Genomic DNA, 20,696 nt, shown 5'->3' on the forward strand with positions numbered 1-20,696 from the left:
GCCTTGAATTAATAGATGTACTAGAATTGGCACTTCACTATTGTATGACAACAAAATATTTATTTGATAAATTACCAAATTTTCCTAAAATTTAAGAAGTTCTGGCCCTGTCTGTGGCATTTAAAGTGAGGGGAGCCACTCTTCTGCAATACTTTGATGAGTTAGATATCTGGGCAGTAGTGTTAGTGAAGGTAATAACATTATCTCAAGTGCAATTTGGTGTTGATAGGCACAAATAAATTTCTCAAAGACAACAAAATTGCATGAAACTGTGGGGCAAGTGCAATTTGTACACTTTGAAACATTTTAAATCGCTTATTTTCATCAAATTGCACTAAAAGCATGTTAAAACTTATTATTTACTTGGAAAATAGCATCCCAGAAAGTCAAGACAGACAAAATCTGACAGTATGTACACTATTTGTAATTTGCACTTGTGTTACAAGAAAAATGCACCCGTTTTCAGTCACTCAGAAGTGTGTAAGTTTTTCTTGTATATTATTAGTGCTGAATATGTGTACTAGGTAACATCAAATTCCCAACCTGTTCAAGCTTTCCAGTCCAGAAAGTTACCTTTAGAGATCCCCAAACACCTGGTACCTTGTTGGGCAGGACACCTAACACAGCTTTTCATTTAGGGAGAAGAGAAAATCCTTATGTGGTGGTAAATTTGGCAGAATCACTTTGCTCAAATCATATTATTTCTTCACTGTCACTCTTACTTAAACCCCCATCCTGGTTAAATTACAACATGCAAAGTTCTGAATCATGAATCAATTTTCATATTTATTGACTGATCTTGAGACACAACAGTGGCTGAGAACCTGAGTACTTTCATATAATTATCCTTTCTTAAATACATTCAATAAATTCTTGATATATTGGATAAATTTCTCTAAATAGATGTGTTGCAAACAATTTTTTTTAGTTGACAGAGGGGATGGCAGGATTGGACTATGGACACCCAGCAAAATGAAATGGCATTTGAAGGGGAGAGAAAAATGGATCAGGCAGAATTTTTCTTTGTATAGATTGTGTCTTTGATTGTGTCTTTGTGTCTTTGTGTCTTTGTTGCCAAGTGATAAAAAAGATGAAGTGACTCCTTCAGATCAAACAGTACAGTGAGTCAAACTGTGATGATGTAAGATGATGCTCCACTTGTCAGAGTTCAGAACAAAATACTTGCAACAATTGCTTAACTCTTCAAGGCAAAGGACAAAGGCCAAAATCATCTTATGATAGTCAATACCAAACTGAGTAGTTATACATGTATTTTAAAGTTGCAGTTAAGCAGAAAAAGGACCCATGAAAGTGATGATCAGGATAATAATGACTGTAAACGATAATTCTTCTATTAGGTTCTACAAATTAGAAGGCACCAACAATTTAATGGGCCCACCTTCACTGAGGTAATCAGAAATTAACTGTTATTCATTTTGAGACAAAATACATTGCAAATGAAAATTGGTAAACAACAAAATCCAGTACATCTAGGGAACATTTCAGACTGTGTTAAAAGGCTATGAAAAAGTAGAATGAAATATGAAAGCCTACAGGGTGACTTCCATAGCACTAAGTCCTCATCCCCCTCCTTGTCAAAAAAGGCTGGTCCACTAATTTATAACTGTACAGTTATAAAAAAGACTGTTTAAAGGAAATTCCATAAGTAGGAGATCTCACATACAACAGCTTAATCCTACATCACAACCCATTTTTGAAGGTACCTTTAGTTTGCTAGATACTAAATGTGATATCTAATTGTAAACATAGACCTTAATTGAGGCTTCTCTGTTTAAGGAAAATACATTTAGCTACTGAAAATCAGGTATGTAGTCTGTCTCAAAAGATAACATTTACTAGAGACCATTTGAAAAGAAATAAATGTAATTAAAAAATTAGAACTAAATTTTTTTTTGTTTTCAAGAGGAAACCCAAACATAATGAGCATAGTGAGGGTGACAGTCCCCTAAAATAACAATATCAGCACTATTAAAAGCAGATAGCTTAATGAGAATTTTCAAATATACATCAAAACCATACAAATTAAAGTATCGCCCAGGAGCAGCCTTTTGTCATTTTATACAACAGCCATTAAAAATTTAAGCAATAAAAATAACAAAATAAAAGTTTTACTTAAAACTTAACCTTTCAGTGTTATCACGATGCCATTATAAGGTGAATGATGATTATATTTGTGGATAGAGAGATGACCTGATAGAGTTAAATACATCAACCTTCATTTATTCCACTCTATTGCATTTTTTAACTTCAAGTAAAACATTGGTGATTTTAAACAATAAGTAATGCAATGTGATGTAATTCAACTTTGTGTGATAGTAATAAAAAATTAGTACTTAGATTCTCAAATTCTGTTTTTTGATGTTTCTAATAATAAAATCATAAATATGCTATACTAGTCTTATGTAATATCTTTGATTGTACATTAAATAGGATATAATTTATTTCTTACTTCTGACAATTGACCTGAAATTTAACATATGCAGTAAGAACAAAAATCAAAATCTGTGTAAAAATTTAATAAATAACCTTTTTCCATTTAATTAACCACACCATTCACTGCCAATTTAAAGTTTCTCTTAGGTAATTACTAACTAAACTGTAGGCTACACTATAATACCTAGTAAGTAGACTGGGAAGAGACAATCAACTGATATGCTGGCTATGATGTGCAAGTACCTCATGCACACAGACTAACAATATACAAAATGCCCAGCACCAAATGCAACACATAGCCACATATGAAGGTGACTATCAATTGAAAGAGTTACAACAGCATAGGCATTGCAAAATGTGGATGATTAGGTAAGCAGTTCATCTGACATGTTTTTGTTCTTTCTCTCTATTACTGCACTGAACAAGTTGAGTAAAGCCTCTGTAACACTTCAAATTTCCAAGAAAATAAAATTTAGTCAATAAAAAACCTAATATGACATTGAATTATCAGATAAGGTAGCATCATGCAACCAAATGATTGTCTCCATATGCTGCAAACTGTTCTTAACTATTTGTTTGTCATATTTAACAATTATTTACTGAAGTGACTTGTGGTGGATATTAGGGAGCTGGGAAGCAGCAAGGTAATTATCCACCACTTTCACTGACATTGAGGTGCATAGTCATTTTACTATACACCACACAAATGCCAAACAAATAGTTATAATAATGGTCTAAAATTAACCTCTTGATGTTCAATTTTTGTCTCATCAGCTGCTTGGCAGAGAATAGTACTTGCTACTCACTTCTGAACTAGCTAATCAGCATGCATAAAAAGCAACATTCGCTTATCTCCTATAAGCTAAATTATTATACATGTTACATAACAAGTTACTTTTCTCTTGTCACACGTCTATAGAACTGTAAGCTGTCTTGAATTTCTGGCACAAATTCTGAAAACAGCAACTCCAACATAGTGTAAACCAAGATTCTGTCAGGAGAAAAATTTTTTAACATGAAGTGACTTATTAGAACTTTAAATACCATTTGCATCAACTATACTTGGGTCCCCTGCAAGAATTATTAATTTTGTTTATAACATTTTCATGACTAAAAGTAACCAATGAAAGCACAAATATATTTCAGTGTGGCTATTTAACTCTTTCACCCAAAGATTGTATTGGTAATTCTCCTTACTGTCTTCCACGCTAAGTCTGGGATTTGCTTGAATGACCAAACTGTAGCTGACTTAATACAACCGTGTACATAATCATTGTAAAAATGTAAGTTAGCATATATCTTACTTGTTGATTTGGGGATATTGCATAGAGTCAATAATGTTCACAGCAGTCTGATGGTAAACTCCAGGACCAATCAACAACATGATAAAACCTGGAAAATAGAATGAAAATGATATTTCTGACGATTGAGTCTGCAAATAAGGCAGCCGAAATAAATATTCTGTTGGCATGAGATACAACAAGGCCTGGGCCTCAGGCCCAAGCATAATGGATAATGATGCAATGGTATATAAGGGGAAGTATAGCTCATGATGTCCATCTTGGCTTCAGAACCAACCTTGCACCTTTGGCTGATGCCAAATTTACTTTTGTTTGGAAAATTATTTTGTATAACTGTGAAGCTTTGTAGGATGGGCTGCTAACTGCTTTGAGTTTGGGCCATGGTTCCTACTCAGATTTCCTGTCATATATTTTTTCCCCAAAGGGGTTTTTTCTGGCAGGTTTTTTTTAGCCTTCGTATAACCATAGTAATGTGGTTGCCTATCTCTGCTTATCCTGACTTGGTAAAGTTAACATGCTAGTGATGTATACCTATTTTTTAGCGTGTAAGGAATTGATTGCATATCAGGATTGTATATGGTATATCAGTTGCAAATGTATTCATGCAGGTATGCCTTGGGCAATATGTCCCAGGTTGGTTCTCGGCAGGCTTATCTAAATAACCTTACATGTACTTGGTTTACACTACTATGTTATTTGTTGTGTAGTGGAGACAAAATATAGTCTTAATGACTAGTATTTCCTTTCAAAAAGAAGTCCTCATCAGCATCAGTTTTGTTATTAGAGAGTCTTTCTTTGTCAAACCTTACAGAGTAAATTATAGTTAAGAAAACATGAAAGTCTGGCCAATATGCTCTGCTTTTTGTTGATTAGAGCAGGAAACAATAGCAATTTGACACCTATGATTGGCAAACTGAAGGGACCCAGGGCACAAACTCACAGTGTGACATACCCCTATAAATATTGTGCAATTGTTAATAACAAATATTTTGCTTGCAGTCATGGAGGTCTCAAAATCTCTAAAGACTTTAACTGTTGAGTTCAAATTCTCTTAGCCAATTGTTCCTATGGACTTTTTCATTACATTTTGTCTAGTAAACTCAAAATATTCCCCATTGAACTTATACTTTTAAATCTGTTACTTATAATCAAGCAATATCATAAACCTGGGAATGCATTCATCAAGGCATGTACTGCTTCCTTTCTTGTTCTTGACTTTTCCAGCTCACTTTTTGGTGTTTCAAACTCTACACGTAACTTTCCACCAGGCCATAATGCTTCAATCAGCTTGTTAAGATACAGTGCCCAGCTGTCATCAGTTGTGATGTCATCTACTCCACTTTGAATCTGCCTTCAATTCAACACAAGAAAACACTTAAAGTTACTCTCAAAACAAAAATACAACTTTCAAAAAAATTCTTTAGAACAGGGGCATTTAAGTGTAATTATGAATTCAATATCTAACATTTGAACACCCTGCTTTGACAATGAAAAGCTACTTGTTTCTAGTAATAACATAGGGGGAAGGGTTAATCTCAACTTGTTTGCATAATTTACCATCAGTCGATAGTATTTTAAGTGAAGTTTTTTTCAAATTAATGCTCATAAATTTCATGTTGATACAAGGTTTTTGGGACCTACATATAACCCATGCCATACCATTCAAACAGCCCTCCAAAAATGGCCATGAAGGCTTGCTGAACTCTGTCAATTGTCAACCAAGATCTACGTTCTTTAAGAAGCTCACACAGCAGAGCAAGAATGGTTTCTGAAAGAGGACACTGAAGATCTGACCCAGCTGAGCTCCTATCCATATGAGACCCACTCTCAGGGTTACTTGGCTGATCCATTTTAGAGACTATGCAAGGTTCCTCTGGATGAAGTAGCAACTCCGTGGAGGAAGCAAATTTTCTCTTCTTAGGATTTGCACCAAGAATGGGTACTGAATTTTCTTTCAGAGATTTCTTGAAGGTACCTGGTTTCTTAGAAGTGGACAGTGTATCAAGGTTCTCTAGAGATTCACTCCTGTTTCCCTGCCCAATTCGTTTGGCAACTTCCAAAATCTTTTGTGGTTTGAACTGAAACTTGCTGGTAGATGGCACAGAGGCAATCTCCTCCATAGACTTGCTCCTTGGAGCAGGTTGATTTGCAGCCAAAGACTCAGGTGCTAGTGAATTGTTGGGTAAATACTTCTTGAAGATGGCTCCTGAGCGAACTCTTTGGAAGGATAACACTTGGCCTTCTGGAGCAGGAATAGGGTCATCAGGATTGTCACTTCCATCACCAGCTGTGCGAAGTCCTAATGACTGACGTGCATCCCACAAGGAAGCTTCTTCCTCTGAGTCAGAATCTGCCACATTCTTGTTCAACTTTTCCTTCCAGAGGTGAAATCCATCTTGTTCATCACTATTTTTGTATTTTTCTTCTGAGTGGGACTGAATTGGTGAAGGTGGAGTGGGTGGAGTGAACTCTTCATGGTAGGCAAGAAATGCCAAGTAGTAAGACTCTGTTGAATTACTCTCTTGATCAAAACCAATTCCCTGAAAATAATGGCTCAACATTAAAATACTTAATATAACAAAAATCACATGCACATGTCACAAAACCAGATTTCATTTATAGCAAGAAAGGCTGCTCGTATTAGAATCTGTTGCCATGAGCACAGGTAGAGTGTAGACTTTATAAATGGGACCAATAGTTTCATCTATTTTACCTCTACCTATGATTTTGGCCATCACCAGAGCCTATATGACTTGGGCACTAAAAGCCTGTACAGAGAATTTCCTAAAATATTGTACAATCCTCTTCTCTTTTCAAATCAAAGATAGGAGATGGATATTCATGAACAAAAACCCTGCATTTGCTGTCTCCTTTCAGCAACATGATCTCATTTCCTTTGAAAAAAAAGGCAACCATGATATTCAATGTATTTATAATTCAATATGTCATTTTGTTTATGATGGTCAATGTGTCAAAATAAACCAAACAGAAAACACTGAACATCCATAAAATTTTCAAAACCAAAGCTTCTCCTTTTTCTTTATCTGTTCTTACTGATTTTCCAGAAGCACCATTGTGATAACAGGTTAGTTTCCATGGAATTACTACATCTTCACTTGTAGTAGTAGTAGTGGCACATTCCTCAGATACTTTCTCTTCCTCTTCAACTGAAAGGGAAGTAGAATTAAAATTATTGCCACTTTACATCAGGTATGAGAGGAAATACTCACTTAACCCTTTAACTCCCAGAAGTGATTAACATGGAACTTCTCCCTATAATATCCATACATTATCCTACAAACAGGTAATGAGAAAAATCCAACTTATTAGGTAGTTATCTTGATCTAACACTAAATTCTCATAACTGGTTTACAAGGAAATGTGTAGCAGCTAGAGGGGAGAATTATCAATCAGATCTTGGGAGTTGAAGGGTTAAGAAACATTCTAAATAGACAGCTACCTGAATCAAAAGCAGTCTTGATACTGTCAATAACTTTGGTCACTTGCCGACTCAGCATCTGGTACAATCAAATGAAAAAAATTGTTATAGCACTTATACGTAAAGAAACTTTCCACATGGCCAGCATAATGAGATGTCACTTAGCAGATGGCTGATAAAAAGTGATAAAGATGTAAAATCATAAGATGAAACAGATCTATTTGTTCTCTGAACTAATCTCAAAGACTTGTTACCTTACAGGGTACACACAAACCTTGTCCAGCATTTCTCAACAGTCACCATTGAAATGTTTCTCATCTTATGATTTTTTAAAAACAATATCAAGCTCATACACTACAGTCACTGAAGTCAGTCATAAAAGACATACCTTGTCAACGCGTGGAACATGAACTGACTGGCTCACAATCTGTGCTACACTGGGTTTAATGAAAGATATCTGTTCTCCTCCAGTCACACCAAGAAACTGCTTCAGGTCTTCACTACTGCATAATGCTGGTTTGAAAATTAAGCTCTAAAAGCAAATGTGGTAAGAAGATTTTTTCACCACACTGATTACATGTAACTCTATCAAAGCCTAGCTGTATGTCTTCTGTGAAATAACATTTGAAAGAACCATTGGCCAAGTCTTGGCTAATTAATGCTGACAATTTGGAGACCAATAAATCATAAAATATTTCATTTAATGTATATTTAAGGTTGTGTTCTACAAAAGGGAGGTGCTGCCAAGTGTATGATTTTGATAAACTCACCCATAAATAATGTTGCAGGAGTTCCCGTCTTCCCTCTACCACATGAGGGTCAAGTCTTCCAAACGGCAGATTGTATTTCCTATTGGGTTTCAGAATATCTGCATCATAAACAAAACAGTTATATCATAAGATTTATCAATTTAAAACAAAAGACAAATCACAAAATGAAATGTCACTGTGACACTTCTTCAGAATATCTTTTACCTCTGAACAGAACAGACTGTAATTTGACATTGCTTTAATATTTAAGGGCACAGTTTTAAAAATGTCCAAAGAAATGTTTGAAAATTTCCCCTTGAGAATGTTTTTTAAAATAGTTTAAGCTATAGCTCTTGAAATCCCTGGCAACCAGTTCTAAGCATGCATTTTTTAAAATGATATGTTCTTCAAGCCCTACACGAGACATCAAAACATTGGTGACTATCGAGTGATTGTTCTGTCAAGACTGCTCCAATATTTTTTACCTGTGGTAGATTTCCTTAAGGTGATTCCTCAGTATTGCATTGCGCATCCTGCACTGCATTAAAAATTCATGTATTCAGGAGAATAAGTGTGCATATTCTGAGATCATTGTATTGTTTTTCAATCAATAGGCCAGTTTAGAGGTATGTACAGTGACCCATATATTTTATTGCATAATTTTGGTGTACAAATCATTCCTTTTTATTTGAAGAAATGAAAAAAATTCATTGAAGGGAAAGATATAGCTAAAAGCCAGCACACAGCCCACTACTTGCAAATGAAAATTATGGCTTTGAGAGCAATGACAATAGGAACATCTTGAGTTGATATTGTTTAAATTTCGTGATTTTTCAACAAATTATATATGAAATTGTTCCATTATGGCCAAGACTTTCTACCTCTCTCTTGTGTTACCCCAAAAACCCTTGCTTCCAGCTGCCGCAAAATGTGCTGTGAATCTATGAAATGTCACGCGTGATTTGCGCAAGTACATGTATAAATGGTGTAAGTTTAGACCATCTCATCTCATAAATAAGCACTGTGACCTATCTTTTTAATTGTATTTTTCAAAACAGATGTTGATAAGAAACATAAGGAAGTTTAAAAATGTTTGATAACTGAAATTTTGAGTGAAAATTTGTTCTTTGAGGCTCTGGAGAGGCTCTTCATTGTTAAACAACTTTGCTTTGTCAACACCCTAGGTAAGTTTCTAGAGAATAGTATGAAGAATATGTATACTGACAATAGGGTGTAGAGGGGTTAATTGAATTTATGTTTACGTTGAAAATAATATTTCCATAACATAGGCCTGGATTTACAAATTCTAATTTTAAACCACCTTTCATGTAACCTGACAGCTTTCCACCAGTTAAACGATTATGAAGCTCCATAAACTCTCTGTAGCGTCGGTTTATCACACGCTTCAGGGGGACACTTCTCTTGATCATATCCATTGAAATTTCCACATCCTCTGGTGGATTATCTGTACCAGCATAGAGCTTTCTCTTTGTTCTTTCTTTCTTTGCTGCATTGTTAGCTTCCTTAATTGCTGCTTTATACACATCATTCCAAATCCTAATGTCATACTGTCCAAAGTAACCAGCAACAAACACAAAATGAATTTGTGACAACATTGTTTGTGAAAAAAGTACTACAAATGCAACAAGCATGCATGACTTAAATATACCCTATGAAAACCTAGTTCATGGCAGCTTCAAAGTCTCCTTCTTGATGCAGAACACACAGAACAAATCACAATAGAACACTGCCTCATTAATCTGTAGTTTTTACTGTTTTCCTCATTCTTTTGTCTTTTTACTCCCTATTGTTTTATGTCAACTGTGTCTTCTACGCCAAGTAAGAGCCTTTTTCAACTTCTTACTAACAAATGTTACAACAAAAACAATTAAGACCAATTAGCATAGGTAATCATTAGTTCAAATGGATTAATGAAGTCTGACTTACAATTGCTAATTAAATAATATATTTAAAAACCTAGTAAAGTACAATAAGAGTGTTACATTGCCCTTGAAAAGAACAGCCAGCCTGCTGTTTTGAAACATCAGGTCCAGAGCCCAGTAATATAAAGAGTGAATAATGCTATCCAATGGATAACTTGCTACCCTATAGAAACGCAGTTGCCAAACATATTGCATTATCACCTGGATAGAGGTTTATCCAGTGGTTAGCATTATCCAACCTTCAAACGACCAGAACCATGCTTTTAGTGGCCAGCAATAAAGGAAACTTGGCTGTTGTTAAAAATGTTCATCATTTGGTCCTTTCTCAAGACAAATTTGCACTAATGTTACAAGATAACTTCACTCTTTTCTAGCCAATCAGCACTTTTCATGTGTATTATTATAACAGTAAACCTACATAGTTTAACAATTGAAATGTACAATTTAACTCTTGTTTTCAAGATAAGAAGTTGCACACTGGTAAAATCTGTGTTATCAGTTTTCAGATGAGCACTAACGTTAGATTTGGTCTGAATCCAAACCTTAACACTTAGCTTCAGTTTCCACCTAAAGGTTAGGCTTTATTAGTAAACAACATTCAAATACTATAGTACAATATGTACCTCTATTTTGTACAATGTGTACTTGTTTCTCCCTGGTTCCCATGTTGTTTCAAGAGCTACAATTGTGCTGGGAATGGTAATCAATTGACTAGGATGCATTCTCTTCACCACTCCCACATCACTTCCATCTACTGTTTCTCTCTTCCTTTTTATATCCTTAATCTCTTGTACATGATCCTCCCTAGGTGTTCCAAAATATGCCTCTCCTCCACTATCCACAGATTCTTGGATCACAGCATCACTTCTTGATAACCGTCTTCCACTAAATGAACTGTATGTTGTTCTTCCATCACCTAATGACTCTTTCTTTGTTGCAACTTTGCTTTGATTCCCTGAAGTATAATCTAGGGATTCGCTTCCTGAGAGGGAACTTGTTTCTGTTGACTTTGCACTACTGCTGCTCAGGCTATCAAACTTCATGATGTTGACAAGTTTCTTTCCTGCAGTTAGAAAAACATCACCAAAGGAGGATTCTGTATTGTTTGCTCCAAATCCAAAACCTAGAGGCTTCTGTTGAGGGACAGCACCATTGCCAGAGTGATCTTTTCCTGCATCTTCTAAAGAGGATTCCTTGATGTCTGCTAACTCTGATATCTCCTTTTGACTTTGCAATGCTCTTTTGGTGCTTCTTAATCTTTCATAGTTGGTTGGTAACAATATGTCTTTAGAACTAGTCAAAGCTCCTGGAGAAGAATTGGATGACTGTTTCTCGTGGGACTCCTCAAAGGAAGCTTGTTTAGTTATTCTCTGTCTTGCACCTCCCCAGTGAGGGCCCATAATGTACCTAACATCTTCACAATGCTCAAATGCTTCTTCTCCCCTCTCAATATATCCATCTAAAAGTTCTTCGTCACTTGACATTGACTTAAAGCTGTCTGAGCTGCTACAAAAGCTTCTGCCATACAACTGAGGGTTGTTAAACCTTCTTGGACTGGTTGGAGTGAAAAATTCTTCAAAATCATTGAAATCTGCAATTTCCAACCTGCTGGGTACACTGACAGATCTTATGAGTTCACCATTAGGTCTATTTTCAAAGAGTTCATCACATCCTGGAAGAGACAGGCTTCTAGTTCTGACCCTTGGAGACGGCTCATCCTCCACATTACTTCCCTTTTGTTTTGACTTATGGTGGTTCGCAGCCTGATTAACACTTTCTTCAAATTTGTGACAGCAAGTTAGTTGTTTTAAGTTGCTTCCAAGTCCTCCCAGCCTTCCCCCAACATCATTACTTTCAACTCTTGAGAGATTTGCTTTCATGTCTTCAAAACTACCTGTGTTAAAAGATCTGTCTTGGGATGATGGACAAATTCCCCATGACGATGATAAACTAAAGGATGTCAGGTTTTCTACTGAAGAAGGTGGAGCAACCTCTGTTGACCAGTTTCCTTCATTTGGACTTTGCTCTTCCCTCCTACTTAACTCCTCTTTGTTCTCTTCCACTGAAATAACCAAAAAGGACTCTGAATTATCATGCTGACTCTCTCCAACTGGAGGCTGCCTTTGAGAACTTACTGACCACTTGAAATCTGGGTTTTCTTCACTTCCTGGAAACGTAATTTCAATCCTCTCTCCCGGGTCGTCGATAGATTCCTTACTTTCTTTCCTAGGGATATTTTTCACTCCTTCTTCCTTTGACTTCTCCTGATCATGATCTGGTGGGATGCTCTCTGTCACTGGGGCTGTATGAATCTTTTTAGTAAACTGTGACTTTACAGCATTTCTGGGTTCATCACAACTTTCCACAACAGGATGACTCCCCTCAACACTTGATTTACTAACTTCCTTAACCTGCACATCATTGTCATCTGACAAAATATCAATCACTGCCTGACTTATCCAGTCTGGGTCTGTCATAAGTCTAACTAAAGGTAGCATCACTTGCACAGTTAAAATTTCTCTTAAAATGAATCTTCCTGTGTCACAACTATAGGTTTCTTTTGGACTCATTGCGGCTAATAGTGAATCAATAACATTCCTTAAGTAACTGAGTTCTGCTGATGGACTCAAAAGCGATGGTGGTGTGGAAGTTAATTGAGATTCATAGGTTTGACAGAGAAGTTGTGAGGAACTAATGTTAAGCCTCAGTTTTGGGTCTTTTGCCTTCACAACTGCCGTTGCCTTATTAAACCTTTGTAGATGTTCATGAAAAACCACCAAGGCTTGTTCAACCAAGTAGTGAGAATCAACCTGCGACGCACGTCTGTACCCCTCCATGCACAACATCTCTAGAGATTCCCTTGTTTCGGAGATGAAGTCTTCCCCTTCTCCGACATCTTTGTACCATGAACGTATAAAATCACGAATAATGTTCTCGATAAGCGTTTTGAAACATTCCTCCAAAGGCTTGGGAATCTCATCCAGGTGGTAAAAATTATCATCTGTGAAAGCAGACGAGTAAGGAATTCTGTTCTCGAGACGATGAGGTGCTCCGAAACCGAACAGCTCGAGAATCTTGAATAGCTCCTCGAATAGACCATCCAGCTCCCATTTATTTGCGACAAATAAGTATGTCAAGGCAAAGCTTACGCCAGTGACAATGAAATAGAGGCACAGTGACTTGAAAGACAGTCCTGCGAAGAAAACACCGATCAAAACGACAAAAACCACAAACTGGCCCATGTTCGGCGCAAAACTTACGCCATGTTGATTCGCTGCTGTCCTCTTTAGCTACCGCTCCTTATCTACATTAGTAGCCAGGCCGTTCAACTTCTGTTGACAGGAAGAGCAGAATTAAAACAATGGCGGAGAATTTTTATTCTGTCAAGACAGCCCTTCATGTAGGAATAGTACAAATATTAGGCGGCCTTGTAGGTGTTGGTATTGGCGCATTTAATACTAGAGAAGAGGATCATCGAGCATTTTTTAAGTTTAAACCCGAAGGACTTCCAGTGTGGTCTGGAATATTGGTGGGTATGAAAATTAATTGTGCCGAATTCGTTCTGTGTGTTGTTCTGTGTTGGGTTGGAATTTTCAAAATGATTCCACAATGATAAACAAACGACATTCCAATTGACCCTATCAGATTTGCGGTATCGGCATCGTAATCCTTCTCTGATCCCTTTTAAAATAATCTCGCATGTTGTATTGTTTATTTTTGGCGACATTAAGAGAAGTCTTTTTACAATTACTTAATCTTGCTACGCCATATCTACTCTTTCAGTTGTTAGTTTGAATAACAAAATTTAGTTAGCAGTTACGCATATTTTCTTATTTTCAAAGAAGTTGTGGGAATTAGGTTGCCCTGTTTACATGCCACCCATGATCAGAAAAACAGACATGAGTTTAAGTTGTGTTAATAGCAAGTGGAGACGACTATTTGAATTTAAATATTATGTAGAGATTTAAAATTATTTCAAAATCACGTAGCATTTTTATTAAAAAAAGCGGCTGAATTACTAACTTTTGTCAATCTTCTATTTTTTCCAGCTTCAAAGAATTAATAAAATTTCAAAATTTACACTTATTAACTAGATTTTCAACGACAGCAAAGAGTCATTCTAAACTCATAATAGTTTGTTATGTGGTAGCTCTACTATCGACATGGTGATGATTATGCTTGGATTTATAAAATCTTAGAGGGAGAGTTAACTTTTTTGATCAATTTATATCTTTATTCAGGTCAAATAATAGTTAAATTTCCTCTTCTCAAATGTCAGATGAGTTCAAGTGTAGTGGCTAGCTACACTGTAGCCATTTTGGTACATGACTCAAAATGAATTTTTGTACGTACCTATTACCAAAAGAAATTCAAGCTATGGTCAATCAGATCAATTTAACTTTGTGGAATGAAAAATGTTGATTTTCTGATCACAATTTGAATAATTACAATGGATCACCATACTTCCTTTTGAGTATCAGTTTATTAACCTAACATTTAGGGTGTTTCTAAGACATCTTGGTGTTATGTTGGAGACCTTTTATTTTCAAAAATCTAAAATTATGTGCGACCAAATTTTTTTATACCATTTTAAAATAGAAACAGGGAAACAAGTGCCATAGTATCATTCCATTAAAGAATTGGTACTTTGGTACTTTAAAGCTACAGTCAAACCTGTATTAAGTGACGCAGTATTAAGTGGTCACCCTGTATTAAGCAGTCAGTAGTCAAAGTCCTGAATTTTTTTTCCCTTAATCACTGTAATTTTCACCTCTAATAAGTGGTCACCTCTATTAGCTGGTCATGGTCACCCTTTACTTAACAGCCTGTTTTTATTGTTCTCCACCTGTATTTATTAAACGGTCACTGGTGTCACTCAACTAAAATAAAAATAATCTTTTTAGTTATTTTTAATCTGTGTTTTTCTCTTAAAATCAAAGTAAAAGTATTTTTGAGTGCGATTCTGTACATGAAGTGGTCAATTATAGCACAAAGAGGCATTATTTATCATTTTTAACAATACTTCTAATCTGTGTAAGTACAGGGAGAGTTCTAAGTGTGTTGGGAACAGAAGTCAAAATGTTTCCAGTGACTCCTTCTAGAAACTGAAACAAAAGCATAAACCATCAGTAAGCTCAAGTAGCAGAATTTGCCATTTAGATGCCCTAGGCCAGGTGAGACTTATCAGGTAAAGAATACTCCCCTTGCCTCTCTGATGGTCAGTTCTGGAAGACTATTATTTTGGGTGAAAACATGGAAAAATGAGGTTATTTTAAACAGACTGATAGAAGTATTTTTGGTTTCTTTTACAGTTTATTGTCACAGGAGGAGTGGGATGTCTTAGTTACAAACATGCCAAAAAATCAACTGTAAGTTAACTTTTAGACAGTTGAGTGAATGCCCTCATTCAAGAAAGCAAAGGAGATAAAATGCAGCTGTGTTAAGCCAAAAACAATAAGGGAGAATATTTATAACCAGCCTTGATGAGCAGTAGCACACTTCGTTGTTAATGAAAAACGTATCAAGGCAGTGATCAACCTTCATCACCATTGTCAAGATATTTTCCTCTTCTCTCTGAAAGAAAGAAGACAAAATGGGACAGTACCTCACAAAAGCTCAGAAGACAACTTTTCCACATTATTTTTATATTATGGTTGGAAACTTTGTCATTTCAAACTTTTCATACTGGAGAAGAAAACTTTTCACCTGGGCATTGTTTGCTAAATTTACACCGGGGAGCTAGGAGATTGTAGGCAAAGTGAAATAATCATTATCCATCAAATGATTCCACACATGTACCATTGGTGTAAATACATCACTTGATTGGATATACCATTTCTAATTTGCCCTTAATCCTTTAACATCATTATGTATAATCTCCCTTCTATTCTCTATACATTTCCTAAGATACTTACAAGGAGAATTTTCTTAATATCAATATCCCTTTTGAACAGTCAGCTATGGAACAATGAGGTGTTCATAAACATTTCTGTCCTTAAGCTTTTCTCTCAGAAAAATTTGGAGCCAAATGGAGGCTTTTCTTTATTAAATATGATTGTACAATCAGTGCACTTAATTTGTAGGGTGATTGAAAATTTTCTGTATGTTATGTCTTTGCAGATTCATTTCTTTCTGATGTTTTGTGTTTTGACCATTATAACAAGTATCTTGATGTTCTGGATCATTTTGCCACTGATTGTGTCAGGGAAGAAAGAAGTATCATGGAACTTATTTTTTGGTTCATTCCTTGGAGTTGTGGCAATCATATTTGTTGTGAGCATGAAAGGAGCCTTTGTAGCATTTAAATCATCATTTTTTCAACACAATTGCTTTATCAATCCTCACCCACTACAGGTAGAGTGATTGTTTTTCTGTGAGTGTAACCCTTATTTTAGGTTTACTTCTGTAGAGGCTAATGCATGAATACTTCATAGCTCAGGGCTCAAACTGTTGAAGTAAAACCCCATAACAAGGTCAAGTATCTTTTTCAATAAAATTTGGCCTGATATTAAAATGAGTTTTTGTGAGCACTACAGAATCAATATCACACCACTAAATCCTTTTTCTTTCCAAAAAATAGATGATTGTCATCTCTTCATATAGAGGCATTTTAATCCTTAAACTCCAAGAAGGGATTAACTTGTAAATTATTGCTATAATATCCCTTACATTATTCAGTAATCATGTGATGAGAATACTAAAACTCATCAAGTAGAAGCTGTTTTCTTGATCTAACACCAAATTCCTGTGACTAATTTATAAGGAAATGTGTAACAGTTAGAGGGGAGAATCAACAATCAGATCTTGGGAGTTAAAGGGTTAAAAAAAAAAGAAAAGAACACAGGTCTTGAAACATCTTTTAATTCCCTCAAGTGGAACCTTTATCTTAGAGTCAGTTTTGACTTTTGGGATTATTTTTGTATTTTTTCTTTCTTCAGCACACAGCTGAGCCTGTTGAACTTTCAACATCAGTTTGTATGATCACATCAACTTCAGTTGCATCAGAAAACACCCTGGAAGAAATTAGGCAACAAAGAAGAGTAAGTTGAAGTTATGAAACCTTCTGGGTTGCTACTTCATTACTGATAATAATCTGCATTAATTATAGGAAATTTATTTGTTTACTAAATAGGAAAAATGTTGTGAGTTTCACCCTTGTAGGTCTGGCGCACCATGCTTGTTCGTGTTATAAGAATCCTTCTTGAGGCAACAAAAGTCAATCCACTCTTCTATCGATTTATGGTTTTTTCGCACCATTTCAAGTTTGCCCTTGTACCACAATCGCTAGTATGCCACCTAATTTAAAACAAATTTACCCTTCCCAAAATCTTTTGATTCGTTTCCTTACCACAGAAAGTATTCTTTTCCTGTTGAACAACACGCAATTTCAGATTAAATAAACAATTTACGTTGTTAGAAGAAAGTCACGATTTTGGCAGAAAAGGAAGTTGTTCTGCCATGAAGAAAACAGTTGAATGTTTTGGGGGAAAACTGTTAAATGGAAGGGGGAGACTCGTTCCGTCTAAGGGAGAAAACTCGCAAAGGTTGTTGGCGACCAGTCACCCTTCCAACACTACTTTAAGCGGAATTTCGGTTTTACTGCACATTTCTGTCACTAAACCGCAGATAACTTTTAGTACTTAAAGATTTTTCCATCCGATTGGTTTTAATTTTTAGATATCGAGGTCATCAAGTCAGTCTACTTCTACGCCTCATCGCCACTCGCGTCACTCACACAGACATCACAGACCAAGAGGTTACTCAAGCCGGAGAGGAGTGGAGAGAGAATCAAGAATTGCTCGATACGATGAACGACCCCCTCCCCCTGCGTACCAGACAATTAAGTTTCCTTATCTACCGGCTTACCAAGAGGTTGACGAATCCCTTCCACCCCCACCGTATACAGAGAAAAAAGAAGACACTTAAAGCTACTTGATCACATTTTATTTGTCACGGAGTCGTTCAGAAGTGGAATTATAACAGAGACTCACGGTTTCGTGAAGTTTCAGAAAGCTGTACTTTTGGGGGTAGAGGCGAGAAAACACGTTCAGGCAACAGTGCTAAGAGATATCGCGACCTGCTTGCGTAGTGTCCGGAAGGAAAATGGAAAGATCACGTTCTTCGAATGATCACAACACAGACAGAAAACGAAAGAAAGGTGTTTCCTCACTCAACTGCTCGTTCATGGCTCGTCAGATCATCCTGAACGCCAGAGGAACTCTTCTATTTAACGTCGTAGATTGAGTGTCTTACTGAAAAAGTCGCAATCATGTGACCTGTTTCGTATATTCTGGCCTCCCCGAGTCTTTATGTGATACTTTTTCCTGCGGTACTCTTTCAAGTTTAAAATTAATCAGTGCTTTTTGTTGAATTTGTGCTTAAACTAACCCATTAACGGTTTTTTCAAACTAAGAGAATCGGGTGTTTGAATAGAAATGTTAAGCGAAAGTGTTGAAGTGGTTTATGTATAATATGCGGAAGCTTGGAAAATTGTCTAAGCTAAACTAAAATTTTGAATCGCTTGACACTGAAAAAAAAAAAAAAACGAATCAAACATCCAAAACCCTCTCTTCAGATCTACGTGAAGTTTTCTGCTCAGATTCAGTTAGTACGAACTTCTTACTAATTGAACGTGAGGGCTGTAATAGGGAATATTGGCCCGAGGTTGTGGCAGTACGGACAGTGCCCAGCAAGGTCCGTACACAAACGAAACAGGGCCAATATTATCTAATACGGCTCGAGTAACCGAGGTTGATAAGTATTTTATTATGTGGCACTCAATCAAACCTGTTTATTTTCAACTTTCTGACTTTCGCGAACAAAAATACTCGGCTTATTACCGTTTCCGTGGAAACAGTCCGCATGGCAAAAACCTGAGCCAAACTTTGTGAGAGTTGAGAACGAAGCGATTTTATAATACGCCCAAGCTCGTATATTTCTTCAATTGGAAATCAACACAACTTTTGAAATCGACTGACATTTCCAAACAAGCATCTGATACTCTCGACAAGTTTGAAGAAACCTAAAAATGGAAATTCAGTGAAAATTTCTAACTGTCTGGATCTTACTCCAGTTAGGACCCGGCAGTTCTACATAGACCAACAGCGTCAGTCAATTCAGTGCCATCTTATTTGTACTGTTACATGCTAACGTTGATCAAAGGCCTGAATCGCCGATCACATAGGACTGGATTACAAGGAGGAAATTTTAAATAACTCTAAGAGCGTCTTTTTGAGTAAAAGGGAATTCTGTGGAATCACAAGAACGTAACGTCAAACCAGATTTCTCTATTAAAAAGTGAACTACTTCGTTGTTTCAAACGCTATAATCATCATAGGAGAAACTGCGTGATACAGATTTATTTGTAAATAACTTTTAAGTGATGCCGTTAGAAATTGAGATGCCTTCTCCAAAAATTGGAAACAGAAGTTTTCAATTGCGTTCTCAAGAGTTCATAAGAAATTCCAAAACTTGTAAATAGCTAAATCAGAGACAATAGAAAAATTCTCATTCACGTAACGTTTAGTCTTATTCTCTTATTCTCTCAGTACTTTTCAGTTTCATACGTATTTGGACGAGGATTTACGGTAACCTCTAATCATAGGAAGATTTGTGCGTCACAGATTTGCAAGGGCACCTTCCCCCCCCCCCCCCCCCCCACTCCATTGGGAAATAAAGTTAGATACGTTGTGCGAAAAACGAATTTAGTGAGACAGGAAGCTTACGAAAACACAATGACAAAATATTTGTAATCAGCTTAACATTTATTTTCTGAGCGTAGAGAAAACTGGCAGGTAAATTTATACCAACGTGTCAATTAGTTCTGCCAGCGTACAGCAACATTTTGGTGTAGTTATATGCTTCGCCGTATTTCTAAACCATTGCGATGCGACTTCTGTTAAAGCTGAGTAGTGAATCTGTAGACAGCAGGGAGATCGAAAGTTGGCATTTCTTTGAGGTATATCACACATGCAGTTAAACAAGAAATGAATCAAAGACGACAATTTTCAAACAATCACGGCAATAATATATATTTCCAGATATTTTACAAAATTTCTCAAATCAAGCCAGTTGGTAGAGGAGTTTAGGACTTTGATCCTCCACTTAATAATGGTCCAATTTCAACACTTTCAGCACTAAAAGCAAGTATGTGAGGAACTAGTCAATTACTTAAAGAAGCTCAATTTCCTCTAACAATCTCAATTTTGCCATAGAAAGTGGCATTCTACAGTTCTAGTCATGCTATGAATTGCTGATAACCTTATGAGATCTTCGAGTCTGAAATTGCTAATCCAAACATCCTACTTACAACAAAAAAATTGGACGGTCGCTCATGATGTTATTATTTATTATTATCATTGCTATCATAATTAATTGAGGCTAACCGCCATAATTCCTTAACTGAAAACCTTTAGTCAAACTGAACATTCTCACTCTCAGACCTCTCGCTGTCACCAAGATAATCATCGCCCAAATGTGGTTCAAATTCTCCTCTATTTCGCAAACCCCTCAGTTCAGCTCTGAGTAAAACATACTCAGTAGAATTCAGGCAGCCTCACTTTTGAACAACTGGGATTGGAGAATCAATGGCCAGCGAACATCTCCTTCTGTGTTTAACACTCGCTGTGTCAACTTCCGCCCTGTATTAATTTTCTTTATCGCACTTAGTCGCTGTATCATAACAATAATTCTCGGCACACCATGTACACTTCTGTACTTGAAACAGTTCACCTGCACAATAGCAAAGTCTGTAACCTCGACGCGTAGAACATTCTTGGTTTGTTCCAACATTTCAGCCGTGTCCTTCAAA

General features: G+C 36.3%; 2 protein-coding genes across 2 annotated transcripts; one reads left to right on the forward strand and one right to left on the reverse strand.

Annotated features, from left to right (window-relative positions):
- Positions 1–773: 773 nt before the first annotated feature.
- Positions 774–13,168, reverse strand: LOC113677485 (uncharacterized). The gene is made up of 10 exons (XM_027194307.2): positions 10,510–13,168; positions 9,265–9,511; positions 7,965–8,062; positions 7,583–7,726; positions 7,216–7,273; positions 6,810–6,922; positions 5,415–6,295; positions 4,922–5,106; positions 3,759–3,846; positions 774–3,445 (listed from the first exon to the last, which is right to left on the reverse strand). Exons 1-10 carry the CDS (start codon positions 13,126–13,128, stop codon positions 3,346–3,348), a joined length of 4,533 nt encoding a protein of 1,510 aa, XP_027050108.2. The 5' UTR covers positions 13,129–13,168; the 3' UTR covers positions 774–3,345.
- A 24-nt stretch (positions 13,169–13,192) lies between these two features.
- LOC113677522 (uncharacterized) lies at positions 13,193–19,402 on the forward strand. Its single transcript, XM_027194346.2, has 5 exons — positions 13,193–13,415; positions 15,199–15,255; positions 16,007–16,240; positions 16,825–16,926; positions 17,564–19,402. The coding sequence occupies exons 1-5, from the start codon at positions 13,248–13,250 to the stop codon at positions 17,810–17,812; spliced, it is 810 nt and encodes a 269-aa protein (XP_027050147.2). The 5' UTR covers positions 13,193–13,247; the 3' UTR covers positions 17,813–19,402.
- The last annotated feature ends 1,294 nt before the right edge of the window (positions 19,403–20,696 follow it).

Source organism: Pocillopora damicornis, chromosome 1 (genome assembly GCF_964200805.1).
Source record: "Pocillopora damicornis chromosome 1, jaPocDami1.2, whole genome shotgun sequence".
NCBI lineage: Eukaryota > Metazoa > Cnidaria > Anthozoa > Scleractinia > Pocilloporidae > Pocillopora > Pocillopora damicornis.